We start from the raw sequence: 19,073 nt of genomic DNA, 5'->3' as shown, positions 1-19,073 counted from the left end.
TGTCTTTTCTTGTTATCTAGCTAAACCTAGCATCAATCCTATGTATGTATTAGGTATTTGTAGTGAAACAATTTGGACTTCAAAAACACTTCCGTGTTCAATTTGCACATACAGACTCAAAGACTGAAGAAGCGATAGGATGCCAGTGAACATCAGTCTAGTTCACATCGAATCAGGCTTCCCAGTTCTCATATCTCTTCATCACACTCCTTGGATAAGAAAACCATGCATGGAGACAGATCTCTCAGGAAGTGAACTACTTAAGCGTGTGCCAGTGTAGTGGCAATGACAGAAAATAATCAAAGCTGAGTATACAAATTATTGGCTTGATGCTTAACAGGCCCACAAGCTCCAGGGCTCGTGAGAGACAAGAGAGCCAGCAAGTTTGAGTCCCAATGTGTGAACACTACTTTATCAAAAGAAGGCATCAACAAGCAGGAACATGGCAGCTAGATACAAAGGTGGCAGATGGACATTCTCTCTGTGCAATATAATAATCTGTTGCTCATGTACACTGTTAGATTAATGTTAACCTGTTACGGTACATGGCTCTCAAAGTTGCTGTGTCTTGTTTTTTTGTGTTGGGAGTTATATTAATTATGCTTTTGTGATGAAATTAATGTGGTAATCAGTCATTGCTGCCACCTGTAGCACCTTGACCATAAATTGAGGCATTTCATCAAGAGGACTTGACAGGTTCTGTTTTTGTATTTGCTCTGTGGGCTCCTGGTGGTTCCTTTTACTTCCCCTTTCATTTCACAACAATACATTATCTTATAGAATTTTAATGACCACATAAAAAAATCAACATTTACACACATTACATTTTGCATGCATTTGCACTTGTTAATGCTGTAACTTTATTGGTTGGTATTCCCTGTCAGATGTCCACGCCAGGATTATTCAAATGAACCAATAAGGCACAATAACAGCAGAACAGATAGAAGGTTGTCATCTTGAGCCTTTATTAAAAAGCATCTAGTGTGTATTTTCTAAGACGCTGTCCCTACCATTACACGTTTTCATTAATATCGTTTTGTTTTACGTTTTGTGTCAGTGCAGATGTGACTGTTTGTTTTTTTCCCCCCTTCTTTTCTAAATAGAGGATTCAGTATCTCATTTTGTATTGAAGCTCCGTGCTGTTTTTTAGTTTTGGAACATTTGCTCAGTTCATCTTTGGTTCACTCACTATCTCTAGCCTCAAATGAATATTTATGAATGCACCACAGTTTTCTTTGATATTGATGATGTTTGAGCCAGAGTTGTTTTCATACGTCATTAACAACTGATCTTCACCTACCACCAGGATTATTTAGGGTCACATCTCCCGAATAAGGTGATTCACAGCTATGTGTAGAAGAGCATGATGATGTGATACTTTAAATTTAATGGTTTTTTGTGTGTGATTTTTTTCCATGCAATAATACAGACACATGCTACAAGGTTTTCACACAGCAGGTTCTGGAGATTATAGCTTTATCTACAGATTTACTTTCTATACACTGACTACCTGTGCTCAGAATCAAAAATACCAATCTGATTTAGTATTTCAATTCTGGATTTCCTGGGTCTGTCCATCTGCTGCCAGCAGGAAGAATTTCATCCTCCGGTTAGTTAAAAAAATGAGTGCTCTTCTAGTTGTAGAATTGGCAGAAACCAAACGGCTGCCTTGGAGAGGCTCTAACCTCTTGTCATGCTAATAAGCAATCAGCATCACATTCTGGTTGAGTGAAGACGTCTTTTACAACTTCTAGTGAAGCGGTGGGGATTGAAAACCCAACACTTCCGGTGGATCAGGGTGGGTGAATTGCTCATTAGCCCTGCATGCTCCCCTCCCCCTTTCATTTCTAGAAAAGACAGAAAAGGGGAGATTTAAAAAAAAAAAATTGTTATTGAGCCAGGCCTTTACTTCCATTTGCCAAGTCAAGGACATTTTTGTGTATCCAGGCAGAACCAGAGAGATGAGGGATCGTAAAACTAACCCTGGGATCAGATTGTAAAGGGACAAATCATAACCTCTCCATAATGATAATAACTCCCCCCTCTTTTCCCTCTATCTATCTGTCTCCACTCCAGTGCAGCTGTGGGTGATTACCATGAAGTAGCGATTGGGGAGCTTGTTGGAGAGGGCAAAACTCTATCAAATGTGGGGTAATTAGAGGAGAGAATGAGGAGAGGAGTGAAGAGGAGAGGAGACGAGAGGAGGAAAGGATATGTCGGAGGAGAGGAGATATAAAGGGAGAGTCAAGGAAGTTCAAGTTAAGGGTGGGGCTAGAAAATACAAAAGGATTAGAGAGGAGAGAGGGGAAAGAGGAAGTAGTGTAATAATAAATTCAAAGACAGAAAAGAAAACCAGAGGAAGACAACAGTGCAGTTTGTTGGCAGTGTTACAGAGCCTTATCAGATGTCATGTGAGATTACGTCATTGCAGATGGAAGGACGATATAATTTTTTATACAAAACAAACGTGTGGACTGATATTATATAATGAAAACAAATAGGAAGCACACAGGACATCCCAGTACCTTACAGCACACAAATCCGATTCAGATAAAGAATCCACTGTACAGGCCAACTATGTTTAAGCATACAATGACTCTTATTCCAGTTTTCAGTAGCTCTCAATCAATAGACCTACACACAGTGCACAGACTAAAATGTACAGGAAGATACATAGACATGGGCTTACAGACAACGACGCCAAACAAAGAAAACCATCAACAAAGCTATTACGAGCTGAACTTTTGTGTGGATGGTATAATAAGTTACTTTGTAAACATATAGCAGGTGGCTAATGTGTGTCTATTTACCGTTTGCTAAGCCCTGCCCCATCCCTAATGCCTACTTCACACTACATGGCTTTAGCCTTGATTTTACACTCGTTGACAGTTTGTTGGAGCTCCCCTACAGAAGACCCAGATCAGGGGCAAATAAGCTTTGGCTTGGCACTCGAAAATCAGCCCTCGAGCTGGGAGGCTTGCTGATACCTCGCAGATGCATTCCAGATATCTAAGCAGGCTACATATCTTGTTAGCATTTCCAGTTGATATCAATGCATTGTGCTGTGTTTTGCGTGTAGAAACACCGTAGCAACTTGTCCACAGATAGAAGATGGAGAGACTGTGTGTACGACTATTAAACGATTAAATGAGACACAAATAATACAAAGGTGCTAAAAACAATATATTCATACAGCTTTTACTACTGTTGATGCCCAGAGTAGATCATGTTGGATTGTGATGTCGGTGTTTGTGAGGCTATCTCGACATTTTGAGTCAGAAATCCAACTTAAGGGGGGCATTCCAGTTGAAATTTCCCGACAGGGAACTCGGAAGTTCCGACTTTCCAGTTCAACTGTAGTGCACCAATACTCATCGGGTATTCCTTTTGGTGAAATATCTTGAAGTGTGTGACCCCCCCTGTCGCCTGTCAGTCCTATAGTGTGAAAACCGCAACGACTTCAAGACTCCAGATTACAAGACAGCAAGTTGTGTACATACCACTCATAATTGATCAAAAAATGCGTCCTTGATTTAAGGCAGTGGTCGACAAAAGCAAGCTTCTCATTTCTTGCCAGCTCCTGTAATTTTTTCCAACTGAAATGACTGTCGCTAGCCGATTTTAACAGTTGTAGTTAGCTAGCTAGCTAAGCATTGCTCTCTGTATTTTAAAGATAAGGAGCATGCATATAACAACAAGTCCAACATGTGCACCTACTCATCAACACACGTCAGTCAAATGTCAGTACCACTAATCTGTTTAAATTATATTGCAGTGTCACTGAGAAACCTCCTGTATTTAACAGCCAAAGCTTTCACAGTTATTATTGATATACAGTATGTGTGTATTTATTTTCAAAATACATCATCAATGCAGGATGAAATGTCAGATTAGAATTACAGAGGAGATAGAAAAACAAAATGCACAAATAGATAATACGCCACCCTATTTATACACTGCTTATGAATAGTAAATCTTCTCCCTCTCTCTCCTTCCCTTGTTCTTGCCTGAGGGGACCATGCTGGCACTCTACCCCTGTCAAAGCTCGCCTCACACAGAATTCAGAATGCTTTTCTATTCTGAATTATGTCTTATCTTCTGCAGTGGGATGGCGTCGGCCCATTTCCAGACTTGGCGGAGCCCCCGAAAGGCATCCAGATGTTATGGCACCCTACCATCGTCAAGCCCTACCTCACACTGCTGTCTGAGTGCTCCAACCCAGACACCCTGGAGGGAGCAGCTGGGGCCCTGCAGAACCTAGCTGCTGGCAGCTGGAAGGTAAGCACTGGGCCTATATCACTGTGATACTGAAGGACATCTGCAGAAGTGTATTGAAAATTCCAGTAGGCGCAAAAGTGTTCTGAGAGTTAGAATTCTGGAAAACACGGAACAAATGTGCCTTGCTCAAGAGCACATTGGCAGTGCAGTCCAGCCCACACTCTGTACTTTGGCCCATACCGGGACTTGAACCAGCAACCCTCCAGTTCCCTACCCAACTCCCTACGGACTAAGCTACTGCCACACCCAAAGTTGTGAATTTTTTGTCAGCCAACCATAATGTAATACATCAGTGAAGAGAATCAATCTGAATACACTAGAAATAAGCAAAAAGGGTAAAGAATAAAGGAAAGTGCATGAATAACAGGGCATAAAAACAAATCCTTGATGCTCTCTCTGTCCACCTCCATACCCTCCCCCCTCTGTCCTGCCCAGTGGTCGGTGTACATCCGGGCTGCAGTGCGTAAGGAGAAGGGCCTCCCTATCCTGGTGGAGTTGCTGAGGATAGACAACGACCGGGTGGTTTGTGCTGTGGCCACCGCGCTGAGAAACATGGCTCTGGACATTAGGAACAAGGAGCTCATTGGTGAGTTGTTCATTCACAGCAAACAAAGATACACTCAAAGAGTGAAGTTCCACAAAGGGCCAAACACCAAATTGCCAATTTGTAAATGGGTTAATGCATGATTTCCAAAGAAAACTAACTGCATTTAAGAGTTTTACTTGAGTGTCATTTTATTTTCATACTAGTGGAGTAATGTGCTTTATTCTGCATTAATTGAAGATAATGGCACTGAAAACAAGTGCTGTTGTCTTAACCCACTTGCAGAATTACTCACTTGCTTTAATAATGAATATGATACTTATTTAAGTAGACATGTTTAGAGGTAATCTTTTTTAAAGGAGTTGTTAAAATGTCACTTGTGTAGAGGGTTATTGCTGTTAGGAATGGCAGACTGGCAGTGGGCTTGTGGAGTTGTCTTTAATAAAAAAAAAAGAGATACATGTCTTTGTATTATTTGTCTGTATTTATGCAGATATAAAGATAGTTTCGTTTAAGCAGATAATGGTGTTGCTCTGACTGATGGTATGATGCTTGATTTTCCTTTGGAGACTGATATCTGTAATAAACTCTGCTTTTCTGCTGGTCCCCTTGCAACAACCACATGCCTCCTTCCTCTTGCTCTGTCTGATGCTTGAGGCTCTGAGCTAAGCTAACTGTGTGTGCTGTCTACAGATGTGAATGCAACCAGTCATGTGTATATTGTAGGTTGTAATGTAAATCTTATATCAGGGGCATGCATGTGTATTTTGATCGGACATATTGTCCTGCCCTCACCTTGTGTTGTGTTGACATGATGAAATTGGATAAGAGACATATTGTGTTTCTTGTGTAGCTTTCAGCATGACATATCAATACAGTCTGCACAGACAGGTCCGCTGTGAGCCAACTGTGTTTTATTGCTGCAATGTTACAAACTTGATTGCTTTCAGCATTTGTGGGTTTGTAATAATGTGAATATTGACAATACCGCAAGTGTTTGGCAATGGTTGAATTAAGCTGTTTACATGGTTCAATCATGTTTGATAACTTACTGTAATAAGCCAGTTTAAATGTGTGAATGACTTTTTATTTGAAGAGAGTTATTGTTTAAACTGAAAAAGTCATTAAGAAAGTTGAAGTGATGGAGTGTTTATGTATTACTTGAAGCAACTGGTCTAGTTTTAGCTCGGTAGTGTACTGTGTTCAGTGTTTTTCAGCCCAGAGACTCATTTTGTCTGACTTTGGTCCGTAAATGTAACTAATGCATTGCTCATGCTAAATATATTCTTGTCTTGCAACTAGTAGTAGCATAACTTGCTTCTGACTATCGTAATGGTGGAATCGGTAAAGGCCGATGTCCGAAATCGCCTGCTATGCGCTACATACCCAATATGTGTACTTTCGTTCAACATACTTTTGTGTGAAATACTGTTAGTATGTATCTTTTTTGGAGGCACTGAGCTGTAATTATTTGGGTTGTCTTGACGTCTGTAGGAGTACATCAGCTGTTACAAAATGCGAGGCACAGGCAAACTCGTCTAAACAATTTTAAGGAATATATTATGCAAAGTGAAATCTTATACTTACACTTCAAGCATTATTGGTGTTATAGAGCTGCCTTGGTTGCTGTCTGCAATTGTCTGTTATGAACGTTGTCATCACTACCGTATTACATTGTGGGATATTTATGCTAATATAGTGTCCAGTGTTTGCATACTGTAATATTTCACTGGAAATACTATGCAATTCACATATTATTGGATCTAAAAGGTTTGAATGGTTGGATAAAAAATTTCAAATGTTGTTTTAGCCTACTAAATAGCATGTTAGTATGGAATTTCGGATGCAGCGCATACTTTTTCTTCTCAGCAGGGTTCATGTGCAGCATTTAAAAAGTACCTAGTTGCCAGTATACATACTGTACATCATTATTATTTTTGGTATTAGTTTGTTTTTAATACACAACATTAATCAAAAAGAAACATGTGCCAGCAGGATTTTTACAGCAGGTAAACACATATAGTGTGGATGTCAACTGTCAGTGGGACATGACGTGCCCCCACCCCCACCAGCCTGGGTGATGACCCAATCAGAATGAGGGGCAGAGGTCAGAGTGGACAAGATTGCCTGACAGCAGTACTGAACTATCATGGGAAATGTAGTCAGTCTGTGTTAGATCACGTGGCCAAGTCGTCATCATTGTCTGACAGCCACACAGCCAGGCTGTATTTCGTTAGTCCCAGCCGGGTGTTTTAGAAGGAGCAGAGGAAGGTTCGTTAACGCTTTCCTTATTTCAGATCTATACTATTTTATAGATAAAATCAACTAGTGGGATCAATATGCACGTTTTGAGAACATAATTGACATAGATCTTTAGATATTCATTACTGATCTTTATCTCTTTAAATTGATTTTTTCTCTAGCGTACAGTTGTTCCCACCTTCACCATATTCTGCATCAGTAGATTAAAAGTATTGCCAAAGGGCGCCCGGGTAGCTCAGTTGGTCGAGTGCACGCCCGTATGAAGAGGTTTATTCCTCTATGCAGCGGTCTGGGGTTTGAATCCTACCTGTGGCAATTCCCTGCATGTCTTCCCCCTCTCTCTCCCCTTTCATATCTATGCTGTCCTGGTGATCAAAGGCAGAAATGCCAAAAGAAATGATCTTATAAAAAAAATGTATTGCCAAAAAAACAATATTAAACAATATTATCCCACCTCACCCTCACCCACCCTGTCACTCTTGGCCACAGGTAAATACGCCATGAGGGACCTGGTGCACCGTTTGCCTGGAGGCAGCAACAACAACAACAGTAGCGGCGGGGGAGGAGGAGGCGGAGGAAGCACCAACAGCAGCATCCTGGCGGGGAAGACCATGTCGGACGACACCATCACGGCTATCTGCTGCGCACTGCACGAAGTCATCACCAAGAACATGGAGAACACCAAGGCCCTGAGGGACGCCGGTGGCATCGAGAAGCTCATCGGCGTCGCCCGCAGCAAAGGAGACAAGTAAGCCGAATGGAAAGATGATGTCAGGTGGAAGGGAGCGTAAAGAAAGAAGAAGGGAGTATAGAAGGGCCATCATGGGGCAGTGTTCTTACAGTTTGATAGAAGCTACAACAGCATTAGAAACTGTTTCAAACTGATATAAGAACATTTTCAACAATCAGTACGGCAAATGTGACTGTGAATGATCATAGGTTAAAACTAATTTGTGCTATTCGAAGAATAAATCATTAGGAGTTGTTTTTTTGAGATACTGCAGGTACAAACCCATGGATAAACATGTCTTTTGTTTTTAAATCTTTTTCTTGATCTTCACTCTTTTTAATGTCCCTGCTAAGCATCACTGCAAGGGCATGACATGCAATCACAGAAACCGAAACAATAACATTTACCAAAATGACTTTAAGAAATAATTTGCTAGGCGATGATAAGGCCACATGAGCAAATTAAACCCACAGCCATTAGTCAGCTGTGTCAAACCCTGGAGGATGCAGAATGAAATATTGGCCAATCAATCAATCAAGCAAGCCATTATGCAATTTGGCCTCAGTACAATTTAAGTGCCATATTTGAGGAGATAAAGAAAGCATTTTCATTTTCATTTTCCCTTTCTTTCTTCTTTGGAGACCGCAGTCAGCCAATGCTTTAGATACTGGTTTAGTGTCTCTGCTTTATGTCTGTTTCTTCATCCTTCTGCATTTTGATTTTTTAGTTTTAATAGCTCCCACTAGCACAAAACAAAAACCAAAGACAGTCAAGCTTTATACTGTATGTGTTTTTCTCTCTCTGCTGAATTCCCAGACATAGTCCTAAAGTGGTGAAAGCAGCATCTCAAGTCCTGAACAGCATGTGGCAATACAGAGACCTCCGCAGCCTCTACAAAAAGGTAAAGTCTGAATGTACTCTGGCTGTATTAACACTGGAAGCTGAGTAATAATGATACATCTAGATGCATTATTTCCTACACAGTCTTGTCTCTTTTCCTCTCCTCTTCTCATCCTTTCCATTCCCTTTCTTCTATTCTTCAGGACGGCTATTCCCAGTATCATTTTGTCGGCTCTTCGTCCACGATAGAGAGAGACAGACAGCGACCTTATTCTTCCTCTCGTACTCCATCCATCTCTCCCGTACGGACCTCACCCAACAATCGATCAGGTGAGTCTCCTGTTCCCTTTTGTCCTCTATCAATCTTTTTTTTCTATTAGTACAGTCCAGTCAAACAAACACTGCTCCAAACTAGCTGAAGTCTGCTTTAACCTTCACACCACAGCGCCCACAGCCAAATGATTCTGCTGTCAAGTAAAATCCTTGCACGGTGTCTCCTTTAAAAGTTTCCGCCCTTGTGTTGTCAAAAATTAGGGGTTTGACTAATATGAGCTTTCCAGGCTTAAGTATTGTTGAACTCATGGCATCATCCTCTAAAGTTCACTAACTTTGAAAAAATTGGAAGAAAAATGTAACGTGTAATGTAATGTTTTTCTCCATGAGCTTAATTCTTAGCTGAGTCTGAAACTGATGGTGGGATAATAACAATGTCCAGTGAAACCAACACCAACAATCTGTTTCCATGGATACATGTGTGGAATTTGATCAAAATGTTTCACTGCCCTTTTCAACAAGAAATACATACCATTGCTGGCATCGTCTAGATGTGTTAAAGTAATGTCTTCCTGTCATTCAGACAAAAGTGCCCTTTATGTAAATGTTCCTTATGAGTCATGACTTTACTCAGACATAACAGGGCTGTTACGGAAAGAGCCTCAATGCAGGAAGCAGAGCATTTTTACGTTCTCTCGCAGGCTGCATCAGTGATGGATTTTTAAAACTTGTAAAAGCTTACATCTTCGCTACTTATTACCTTTCTCATTTTTATAGACCTTTCCAACAGGAGAGGAATCTCCTCATTTCTGTGGCTGACTTTTTTGTGATTAATCAGACTGTATCAAGTGATGATAATGAAGTGATGCATTTATTAGATTCCTCGTAAAAAGGCAAACACAACGTGCATTTAACTTGTCTGTGCATGATTAATTTCGGGCTGCTGTTTTTATTATATATATACGACAACATTCAATTCAAATTTGTGCTGTGTGGGAAGTTTCATGGAAATGTTACCAGGTCCAACCAAGTAAGGTTGCTTATATTTAAAATGTATAGGTCTACGGATATAAAAGAGTAGAGGTGTAAAGGTAGTGGATCCAACGTACAAGTAGCCAATCAGCGCCATGGGTGGGACCAACGTTGTCAAGCTGTTGTCAAGCGTTTGTTTTTACTTCGCTCCACTCCACTCTTAAAACCCCAGCAAAACCAGTACGTTGGCATGGCTACGGATCAGTGTAATCTTAAAATGATGTTAAATTCAGGCGGACATGTTTGTTGGTAGTAATTGGGAAAATCAAATCGAATCTTCTTCCCCAACAGAAATCGGTAAGATTGGAGGCAATGTCAGACTGAAGATGGAAAATGGAGTCTAACGAGTTGACAATTCTCTCTGTAATATAATAGTTTCAGTTCTGCAATAAATGTATTACATAACTTGCATTAGGGAGATACTGTATTTCGATCTATATCTGCTAGCCAATACATAGTTCAAAACAGTTTGAAATTACTATATGTGAGAGCATTTGAATGGGTCTCATTGGACCACATTTAAAAAAAATCTCCAGAACTGGATTTATGAGGCTGTCAACCGACAGTGGCAAAATGATAAACACTGGTTTGAAAGCTAATTTCACATTTTTTATTTTGTTTCTCAGTTTACAATTGTGCAAGCCAATGGTCCATCAAGTAATTTGTTTAATTTTACTGCTGTTGCAATGTTTTAACATATAAAAGAAACTTTTGAATGTTGTGTACATTCCTACAACAGTTGTTTACCGGAGCAGCAGGATAATTGGCCGCGTAGATGCCGATATCACAATAGACTGGAGATACTAGCAGAGCATTAATGTGTGTAGGGATCAATGCTAAATGTGTTACACAGAGGAGAGACAAGGCGAAAGATGCAGCCACACAAACAGGCTGGTGGACTGCATCATAGTCAGCAGCTTCTATGTGAAAGGCTGTTGATAATGATTTTGAATATTAGAGAAAACACAACTGAACCATATGGCACTGAATCAATAGCCAGGTTTCTTCCTAACATGGCTAAGTAGATCTAACTCATTACTGTTTGCCACTGATCACAACACCCCCTGTCAGTCCAGCATTTTGTATACAACTGTAGGTGTGTATATTTTCTGTTACTTTTTGGGTAATAATTATTTTAATTTTAAGCTTAAAATGTGTACATGTAGTAAATACAGGAGGAGAGAGCCAGACATAAAGAATAAGAAGACAGAGGCAAGAGTAAAGCAGATGCAGAGAGCAGCGATGACTCAATATTTACCTCTTTGAAATCACACTCTGGTCAAAAAGCCAGATTTGTGAAGAATGGCACAATACCCACAGAGTCGCAATACAAAGAGCACCCAGTGCCCCCGTTTTTTGACTCATTTTATCGTGATGGTTAGAGGAAATGATACAGACAGGGAAGTCTCAGAGTGCTGTGCCTTTGTTGAGGTAAATACAAAACCAGAGATGCTTTGAAGTACAAATCAATCTGGCCTTTCTGCCATGAAGGGACTCCAGTGTGATGTAAGTAGTTGTCCTGTTGCAGTTTCCTGCTTCTGAATCCAAAAGCGTATTGATAATGTGTTCATGATAGATTGAAGGTTAAAGATATCCCCCGTGTGTGTGTGTGTGTGTGTGTGTGTGTGTGTGTGTGTGTGTAGCGAGTGCCCCTACTTCCCCGAGGGAGATGATGGCATTGAAGGAGAGGAAGGCAGACTACGAGTCGACTGGCAATGCCAGTTACCATGGCAACAAGGGCGAACACACATCCCGAAAGGACGCCATGATGGGTAGGAATTCCACACTGCATGTCTGACACAAAAACACACTCTCCTATAAAGCTATTGTGTTGTCAGCTTAGTGTATAGCTTTGGAATAAATAAATAAAACACTTGTAAGTGTTAGTTTTACAATATTAAAGGAATAGTTTAACATTTGGTAAATAGAAAATCTATACCACTCTCATACAGTATCTGTACAGAAAACATGAAGCTGGAGCCAGGAAATAGTTAGTTTAATGTGGTGTCAGCCAATCAGAATTGAGTATTCACCATGGTATAAAACATATTAATTTGTGAGCTTTAGAGGTGCTGGTAGATTGAATATGTTCCCTTTGGACAGAGCCACGCTAGCTGTTTCCCCCTGTTTCCAGTCCTTGTGCTAAGCTAAGCTAATCAGCTGCTGGTGTTAGCTTCATATTTAGCATTCCAATCTTCTCACGTAACCATCGGCAAATAAGCATGTTTACAAAATGTTGAACTATTCTTTTCAAGTTGACTTTTGTCAATGATATGAAAATACACCAAATGCTAGTTTCTAGAGGAAGTCCACCTGTTCCAAATTCTAAAATCAGTTATGATTCTTATCACTTAAAATCAGACAACAAAGTGAACCATTTAGAAATTTGATATCACTTAGTCATGCTGTTGGTCAGTTTTCACTACGAGATTCATCCAAAACATCCACTAAATAGTAATTGAGTCCCTCATTAATCAGGGAACTTTAGGGAGTGTTTGTAAGTCTAATGCGATATTTTCGATCGCTCGTGAATGGAACCTCATTCCAACTCACATTAGAAATTTTAAAACATACGTTTCTTTTAAATTTAACTTAAAGAAGTGGCTAACAGGTAATCAGGACTGTCGACATTACATGTAGACACTAAATTTTGCTGCTACTTTGTCTCTCCTGTCCTGCCCGTTTGTGCCACTCGTGCTATGCCTACGAAGTTGTTGTTACATGGACTGAACGTTTAGCTTGTGTGTGTGTGTGTGGGTGTGCTGGTATTGATGTTGATAATGACAATCTGTTATTGTTTATATGTTGATTTTGTCATTTTTTAAATTTTTACATTTATAGTTAATTTTACTGTACTATTATAATCATTTTGTCTTTTTAGGTGTGACATTGTACTATCTGTCCAGGGAGAGCAGATGTAAAATAGCCTTTTGGCTAATTCTGGCACATTTTACATGTTCATATGTATTATTAGTGTGCATTGTCCCTGTTAAATAAACCTGAAATAAAATAAATACAATGTTTTAATGTTTATGCGGGAAACATTGAGTTTCAAGCCATCCTTAATCATCATCATCATCATCATCATCATCATCATCATCATCATTCATAACACTGACAGCCTACCCACCCAAATATTCTTTGGAAGTCCTCATCCTCTCTGTCTCTGCAGGTCAGCTCTCCAGCGGGTCTTCCACGCTGCACAGAGGAGCATACGTGTCGCCCACTGATGAACTAAAGTATAATCAGGTACGACAAGTCACTTTTCCGTGTTTAAATGTGACCACAGTTGTTCCCCTTAAAATGTGATCACAAAGCAATCTGTCTCTGTATTGAGACAAGTACTTAAGTGATGAATTATTACTACTAGCTGTCATTTAAATAAGCTGTAAATACCTCTTCATGACTCACATCACCTTTAGGAGAAGGAACTACTGTACAGAAACCCCCTAGTAACAAAATATTGCAGCATAGCTAGTCTCTTTAATGTATTGGAATTTAATAGTGACACCAAAGGGGATATAAAAATACTACGAGGGTCACTATAAACTTCTATAGAGTCCCATTTATGCATTATAGGAGTACTGCAGTAAATTGCTCTCAGCATTTTGCATTCGAATCTGCGCTGTGCCAGTAAAAGCCTTTCATGTTACCCATCAAACCCTCTGGAAGCAATAACTGAGGCTGGTTGTATCTCTAAAGGTACAACTAGGCAGTCTCATAGCAATGCACAATAATCAAATGCATTTTGTGTGTAGATACCAGGTTGCTTTCTAACAAACTATCTGGTCAGCCAACCAAATTGTTGTAAACTATTGAGCTAAAGACACTACTAACCATGGCTTAATTTGAGCCGGAACACGCCGCAACGTGTTCCGGCACCTCCGACGTTGGATCCGGAACCTTTTTTATTGGATCCGGCACCTCCTGTGTCACCATGAAAAATGAATCGCCTAAATGAAAAAAAAAAAGAATTACTGTCTGTGTAGTGTTCAATGTTGTTATCTGTCTTGTTAGTCTTTATTCCCCATTGAAGTTCCAAAAAAATCTTATGTTTGCATTTTCGATGCGTTTTGAGGTGAATTTTCAGGGTAATACGGAGGGGGCAGAGGGACGGAGGGAGGGGAGGCACTTCAACAGTGCGGCGCTGCACTTCAAGTGACACAAGCGCTTGTGCTGGTTGAGATTGCTGTTATAGCCTCATTCCACTCAGGGGAAAAATGTCAAAAAGACAACAAAGTTTGCTTAACTTTTTCAAATATGCTGGTCAGTCGGATCCCAAAGCAAAAACCGTTACTGTCGATCAAGAATGTGGAGACCACAGGTTTTTTGGTTAATTTACTGGTCCGATGGATAATTGCTGCTTGTGAAAACGATTGTTACAGTGTATTTATTTATTTTTTTACATTTCGCACCGATGCAGTGCATGTTCTGAAATACAAATAAACATTGCCCTGATGTACACACAGTGTTGTTTAGTTTTTTTTTAGTCAGAGAAGCTACGTAGGCAGTGTCATTTTTTTTTTGTTCCGTTACTTCCAACCCCCGTTTTGAGTCGCCGGATCCACCCCTCACTCTGCGCTCCGGGACCTCCCACTTTGCATATTAAGCACTGCTACTAACTGACCGATACCTAACTGATTGCTGGCTTTTGATGGAAAATGCATAAAATTACAGTATTTCACCTAACATTTTTCAAAGAAACAAGTCACCAACAGGGGTCCAGAGTCTATTTTCATTATCCCCTGTAGCTGATAAATAATACTTGTTAGATCCTGTATTGACAGATAGTGAAAATTGTAAAACTGTAGATAATTAGTTAGTTAATCACAGAAAACTAAGAGAACCAGCAAATATTCACATCTGATCAACGGTCAGATGTCAGCTCTGATGACAAAGTTTCATTCATGAAATTCAATTCAATTTTATTTATAGTGTCAAAACAGAAGTTGTTTAAGGACATGCTTTAATATACATTGCAGGCATCTATTTGTATGCATTTTTGCACTAGAGGGCTTCCATGCTGCCTGCTAATGGTCTTGGACGCACACAAGTCATCACTACGTCAATGAGCTAACTCTGTGTAGTCTGATTAGAGTTCTTCTAACTGTGTTGATGCATAAAGAGTTGGCTTTGGATTTGGTTATATTTTAAATGTAAATTATTAGGAAATGTATCTCTTTCTGCTGTTGTCTGTGTAGCCAAGGCCTTTAATTAGCCTTGTAAGCTAAAAGTCAGAGATGAATATAGGGTTTGGGTCAAGTTCGGGTCTGAAATTTAGCAGTCAGGGCAGGTCCGAAAGACGCGGGTACAAGATGGGTTCTTGTCTCAGTTTTGGGCTTGTGCAGAACACTCGCCTGGGTTAGTTTTTGTATTGCCTCTCGCTGCTATTAGTCAGAATGTCATATGTCATGCTAGCTAGCTAGAGCTGGTTGATGTGGTGTGTTATAAAAAAAAAAAGTTTTTGGACATTTTAATATTTTTGTGTGCATTATTTCTAAATGCTCTTGTTCAGTTTAGAACTCTTGTGCATGTAGCATCAAGTCATGATGGTTTGGACCTGGCCATCGTAACCTTGCTTTTCTCTCAATAATGATCTTTGCTTTTCTTTTTACAGATCTCTTCTCAAGGCCTGCCTTCAGAGCCCTACCCTCCTTTCCAAAATCCTCCCCCGCCCGACAGCGTCAACTACGAGGACCAGGCCTTCTACGAGAACCAGGTTCATGCGGCCGGGCGCCCGCCACAGGGTGACCTCAACATGCACCTGCAGGGCCTCAAGTCCACCGGCAACTATGTAGACTTCTACTCAGCCTCGCGGCCCTACAGCGAGCTCAACTATGAGACCAGCCACTATCCGGCCTCACCAGACTCCTGGGTCTAATGGGAGATGAGGGTGGTGGATAAGGAAGAGGAGGAGAGGATGGATGATGGAAGGGTGTAGTTTAAAGAGTGAGAGAGAAAATGAGAGGACAGTTTCCCTCCCCATCCTCCTCTGTAGTTCCTGAGTAGCATCATAGATAGCAGGACAACGGAAGAGGAGGATGGTGTGCAGGAAAAGAGACATGAAGAGAAAATCTAAGACATTACACTCCTGTCAGAGACATCTGAGGGAGGAGGGAGAGCGGACAAAGGAGGAACAGAAGCGAACGGACGAGCAGCCATGCATGTGCATGCACACCACCAACAAAACTGACGGACACATTTTCTTTCTGTGTTTAGTTTGGGATCAACTACTGCTGCAAGGTTCAGCAGACAGAAAGACCTCCTGCACCTGAAGGCCTCTGAATACAGAACGTAAGAGGGAGGGACATGATGAAAGGGAACATGAAGGGAAAGATGGCAAAAGTGGGAAATATATGGAGATGAAGAAGGACAATGAAAGAGAAAAATGAATCCGTGGACTCAAGAATGGAAGGTTTTGGATTGTGAATGGAACGTGTGAGATATACCCAGGAGAAACCTGTACATATGTGGTATAGCAACATGGCTTTTCGTAATGTGAAGCACAAGAAGCAGAGCTGTAGGAACATGTAGGACGTCTGTCACACAAACCTTTATTTCTCTCTATGGCTTCAGCGTGATGCATCCTCCTCTGTGCAAAGAAGGCTTCTGGACTTTGTCATTTATTACAGTTTTTTTTTTTTTTTTGTGTTTCTACTTTTTTAATTCTCAATTCTGGTTGTATAGTATTTGATGTACACTGTACATTTGCGAAGATGCGTTGTGTACTGTACATTGCACTATTTTCTGTATCATGTCAGGCCTTTCGTCATTGGGTCAACCTCACTTCGTCGCTAACTATCCCCCCTTAAAAACACTCAAAAATACACACAATATCTGCACTCCGACTTTCAAAATTCATATCACAGCTACAGACGGATGTCCACGCGTTGCTATTGTGACAAATTGGATATGAATTGGGTATTGAAGCATCAATTCTGTTAGGTCACGGTGCTCCTTTAACTGCCCTACAGATAAATTTCACAGAATGGCTGACTCAAACAGTTGAGCAGCTTTTTTCTGTGACAAAACTCTAATTTCTTCAAGCTAGCTTTGTTTTTTTGGCGGCTATCTTTCCACATTAACACCTCAAATTCCCTTTTTTGTTCCCATGAGTCCCTCCTTTGAGTGAACTGTGCTCATTGTGTATATAACCGTGCCAAACAAGGGTTACTTCCCCTCAGCGGGGAAGGTTATGGGTGTGTTAAAGGGTCCAAGTTCAGCTGAAGCTCTCAGCTGAACATCCTCGCGGTTCTAACGATTGCCAGTTTGTAAATGCTTTGTTTTTTCTAAACTGTGTTTTACTGGGATGAAAACCTGTCTTAGCTGCACCGGGACTGGGGAGAAAATATAAAAAGAAAACAAAAAAGAGAAAAAAGAAAATCACGGAGGGACTGTGACCGGGCAGAGCAACGCTTCCTCAAAAGCTGTACAAAATTAGTTGATTTCTGTGTTGTAAAATAATCGATGTTTGAAGTACAAAAAAAGACTTTTCTGAGAGATGGGTGGCAATTCTAACTTCATGGTAGACAAAACTGTTAATAGAGTACGGATATATATTATATAAATATAAATATATACTTTTTATGTGCAGATGTGGATGTCACTTATAGCAGCAACATTATGGAAAAAGACTTGTAAAAAAAAAAACACAAAAAAACGGCTACATGTAGGAATTTTGTTCACATTTTATTTTCTGGTCAACACACTAAATTGTCGACTTTGTGTAGTAATGTTGTTGCTATGTGGAGTAGAGTAGACCAGGGCCCAGGGATCCACGTTTTCACTAAAGCAGTCCAAAAAGGTGCTACATCCATGAGAAGTATTTCCAACATGTCTGTATTTTAACTGTGCACAAAATATTTGTTCCCCTTTGGATTGATAACAATGTATTGATTTTCAGACACATAACGGAGAACAATCACAAGTTTGATTTTTGTATATCCTATGCATGAAAACTCCCTGATTAATTGGTCTTATTGTGCTAAATAGCAAAAATTACACCCATGAATGCATCAGTATTCTTTGTCAGTAAACCTGAAACTAAATGATGATTTGTTTTTCTTTTCTTTTTTTTAATGTGAGAAAGGCTAAATTGTAAAATGTGACAACAGACCCTGGTTATCCCTACCCACTGCTGTTTAGAAGTCTTAGGAGTCATCTTCTGATGCTTGAAAAATGACTTATACTGTAATACAACTGTCCCCACAAAAATTGGATGAAAAACAGACGGACTGTATTTGTTAGTAAGCATCTCGAAACTGACAACGTTATGTATGTCCTTGTGATCCTTAGGCAGAAAAACCTGACTATAAGACCTGTATGGAGATATAACGTCGGTAACCTTTTTGTTGCTAGACCAAACGTGTTTTAAAAAGAGAATTGTGAATCTTTCTATTGCCTCAAACAGATTGCAACTGCTCCAAAAAATATAAACGGACCATCGAAGAACTTCGGATTGTGGGAGTTGTTTGTTCTCTTTCCATTTTTCAGTGTGTTAAAGGACAGTATTGCTGGTATTCTATGTTTTACCATTAACTGTGTATGATGTAGGTATTTTTACACTATTCCTAAAGCATACCTTACGCTTTTAGTTTGAAATCCTACTTTACATGCAGCAACGATAATCCATAACAGTGAACATGTTGTTGCTTAAATTTTTCAGTTATTGTTGTGTGGTGCTGTAGTTCTAAGGATGGACTATTGTTTGGGCAAATGTAAGAAAGAGGAACAAATTGGCTTGAGCAGCCCTGTCTCCTAAAATCTACGTCCCATACAATGAAACTGCATTCTCAACTAGAAAATGCATTTCCTACAGAAAATGCTTTTGAATGCTGAAAAGCAAAATTGCTAAACTGGATTGCTGGCATAATTGTGTAAGAAGAAGGAGAAGTAGTGAGAATAGTTGGAAAACTGGGAAGGTTTTAATTAGTATGAATTTCATTTTAAGTTTTTTTTAAAAAAGCTGTCGCTACACTGAATTGCTTGTTAAAATGTGTAAGAAGGTATAAGGCAATGTGGAAAAGTGGAAATAGTTCTAATTAATAAGAATGTCTTAAAAAAGCTGAATGACACCAATATGGTATGAAAGTTTTTGTAAAAGCTGATGCTAAA

At 40.0% G+C, this 19,073-nt stretch overlaps 2 protein-coding genes across 21 annotated transcripts in view; one reads left to right on the top strand and one right to left on the bottom strand.

Moving 5' to 3' along the window:
- ctnnd2b (catenin (cadherin-associated protein), delta 2b) overlaps window positions 1-18,410 on the top strand; it is a 164,865-nt gene extending 146,455 nt beyond the window's left edge. For 13 of the 20 annotated variants that reach the window (XM_036004761.1, XM_036004759.1, XM_036004760.1 and 10 more), the window contains 8 exons: window positions 4,105-4,278; window positions 4,714-4,864; window positions 7,574-7,832; window positions 8,622-8,715; window positions 8,858-8,984; window positions 11,603-11,731; window positions 13,132-13,208; window positions 15,577-18,410. In XM_036004761.1, the coding sequence (XP_035860654.1) occupies window positions 4,105-4,278; window positions 4,714-4,864; window positions 7,574-7,832; window positions 8,622-8,715; window positions 8,858-8,984; window positions 11,603-11,731; window positions 13,132-13,208; window positions 15,577-15,840 (1,275 nt within the window). In that variant the 3' untranslated portion in view covers window positions 15,841-18,410. The remainder of the gene's footprint in view (window positions 1-4,104; window positions 4,279-4,713; window positions 4,865-7,573; window positions 7,833-8,621; window positions 8,716-8,857; window positions 8,985-11,602; window positions 11,732-13,131; window positions 13,209-15,576) is intronic. The other 7 variants (XM_036004766.1, XM_036004764.1, XM_036004765.1 and 4 more) reach the window with 1 other exon arrangement.
- Window positions 1-19,073, bottom strand: part of LOC116041819 (protein BCAP-like) — a 128,021-nt gene that overhangs the window by 8,631 nt on the left and 100,317 nt on the right. The gene's annotated exons all lie outside the window — the stretch shown is intronic.

The sequence above is a fragment of the Sander lucioperca genome, chromosome 9, assembly GCF_008315115.2.
Source record: "Sander lucioperca isolate FBNREF2018 chromosome 9, SLUC_FBN_1.2, whole genome shotgun sequence".
Taxonomy (NCBI): domain Eukaryota; kingdom Metazoa; phylum Chordata; class Actinopteri; order Perciformes; family Percidae; genus Sander; species Sander lucioperca.
This window is presented reverse-complemented; position numbering and strand designations above follow the sequence as displayed.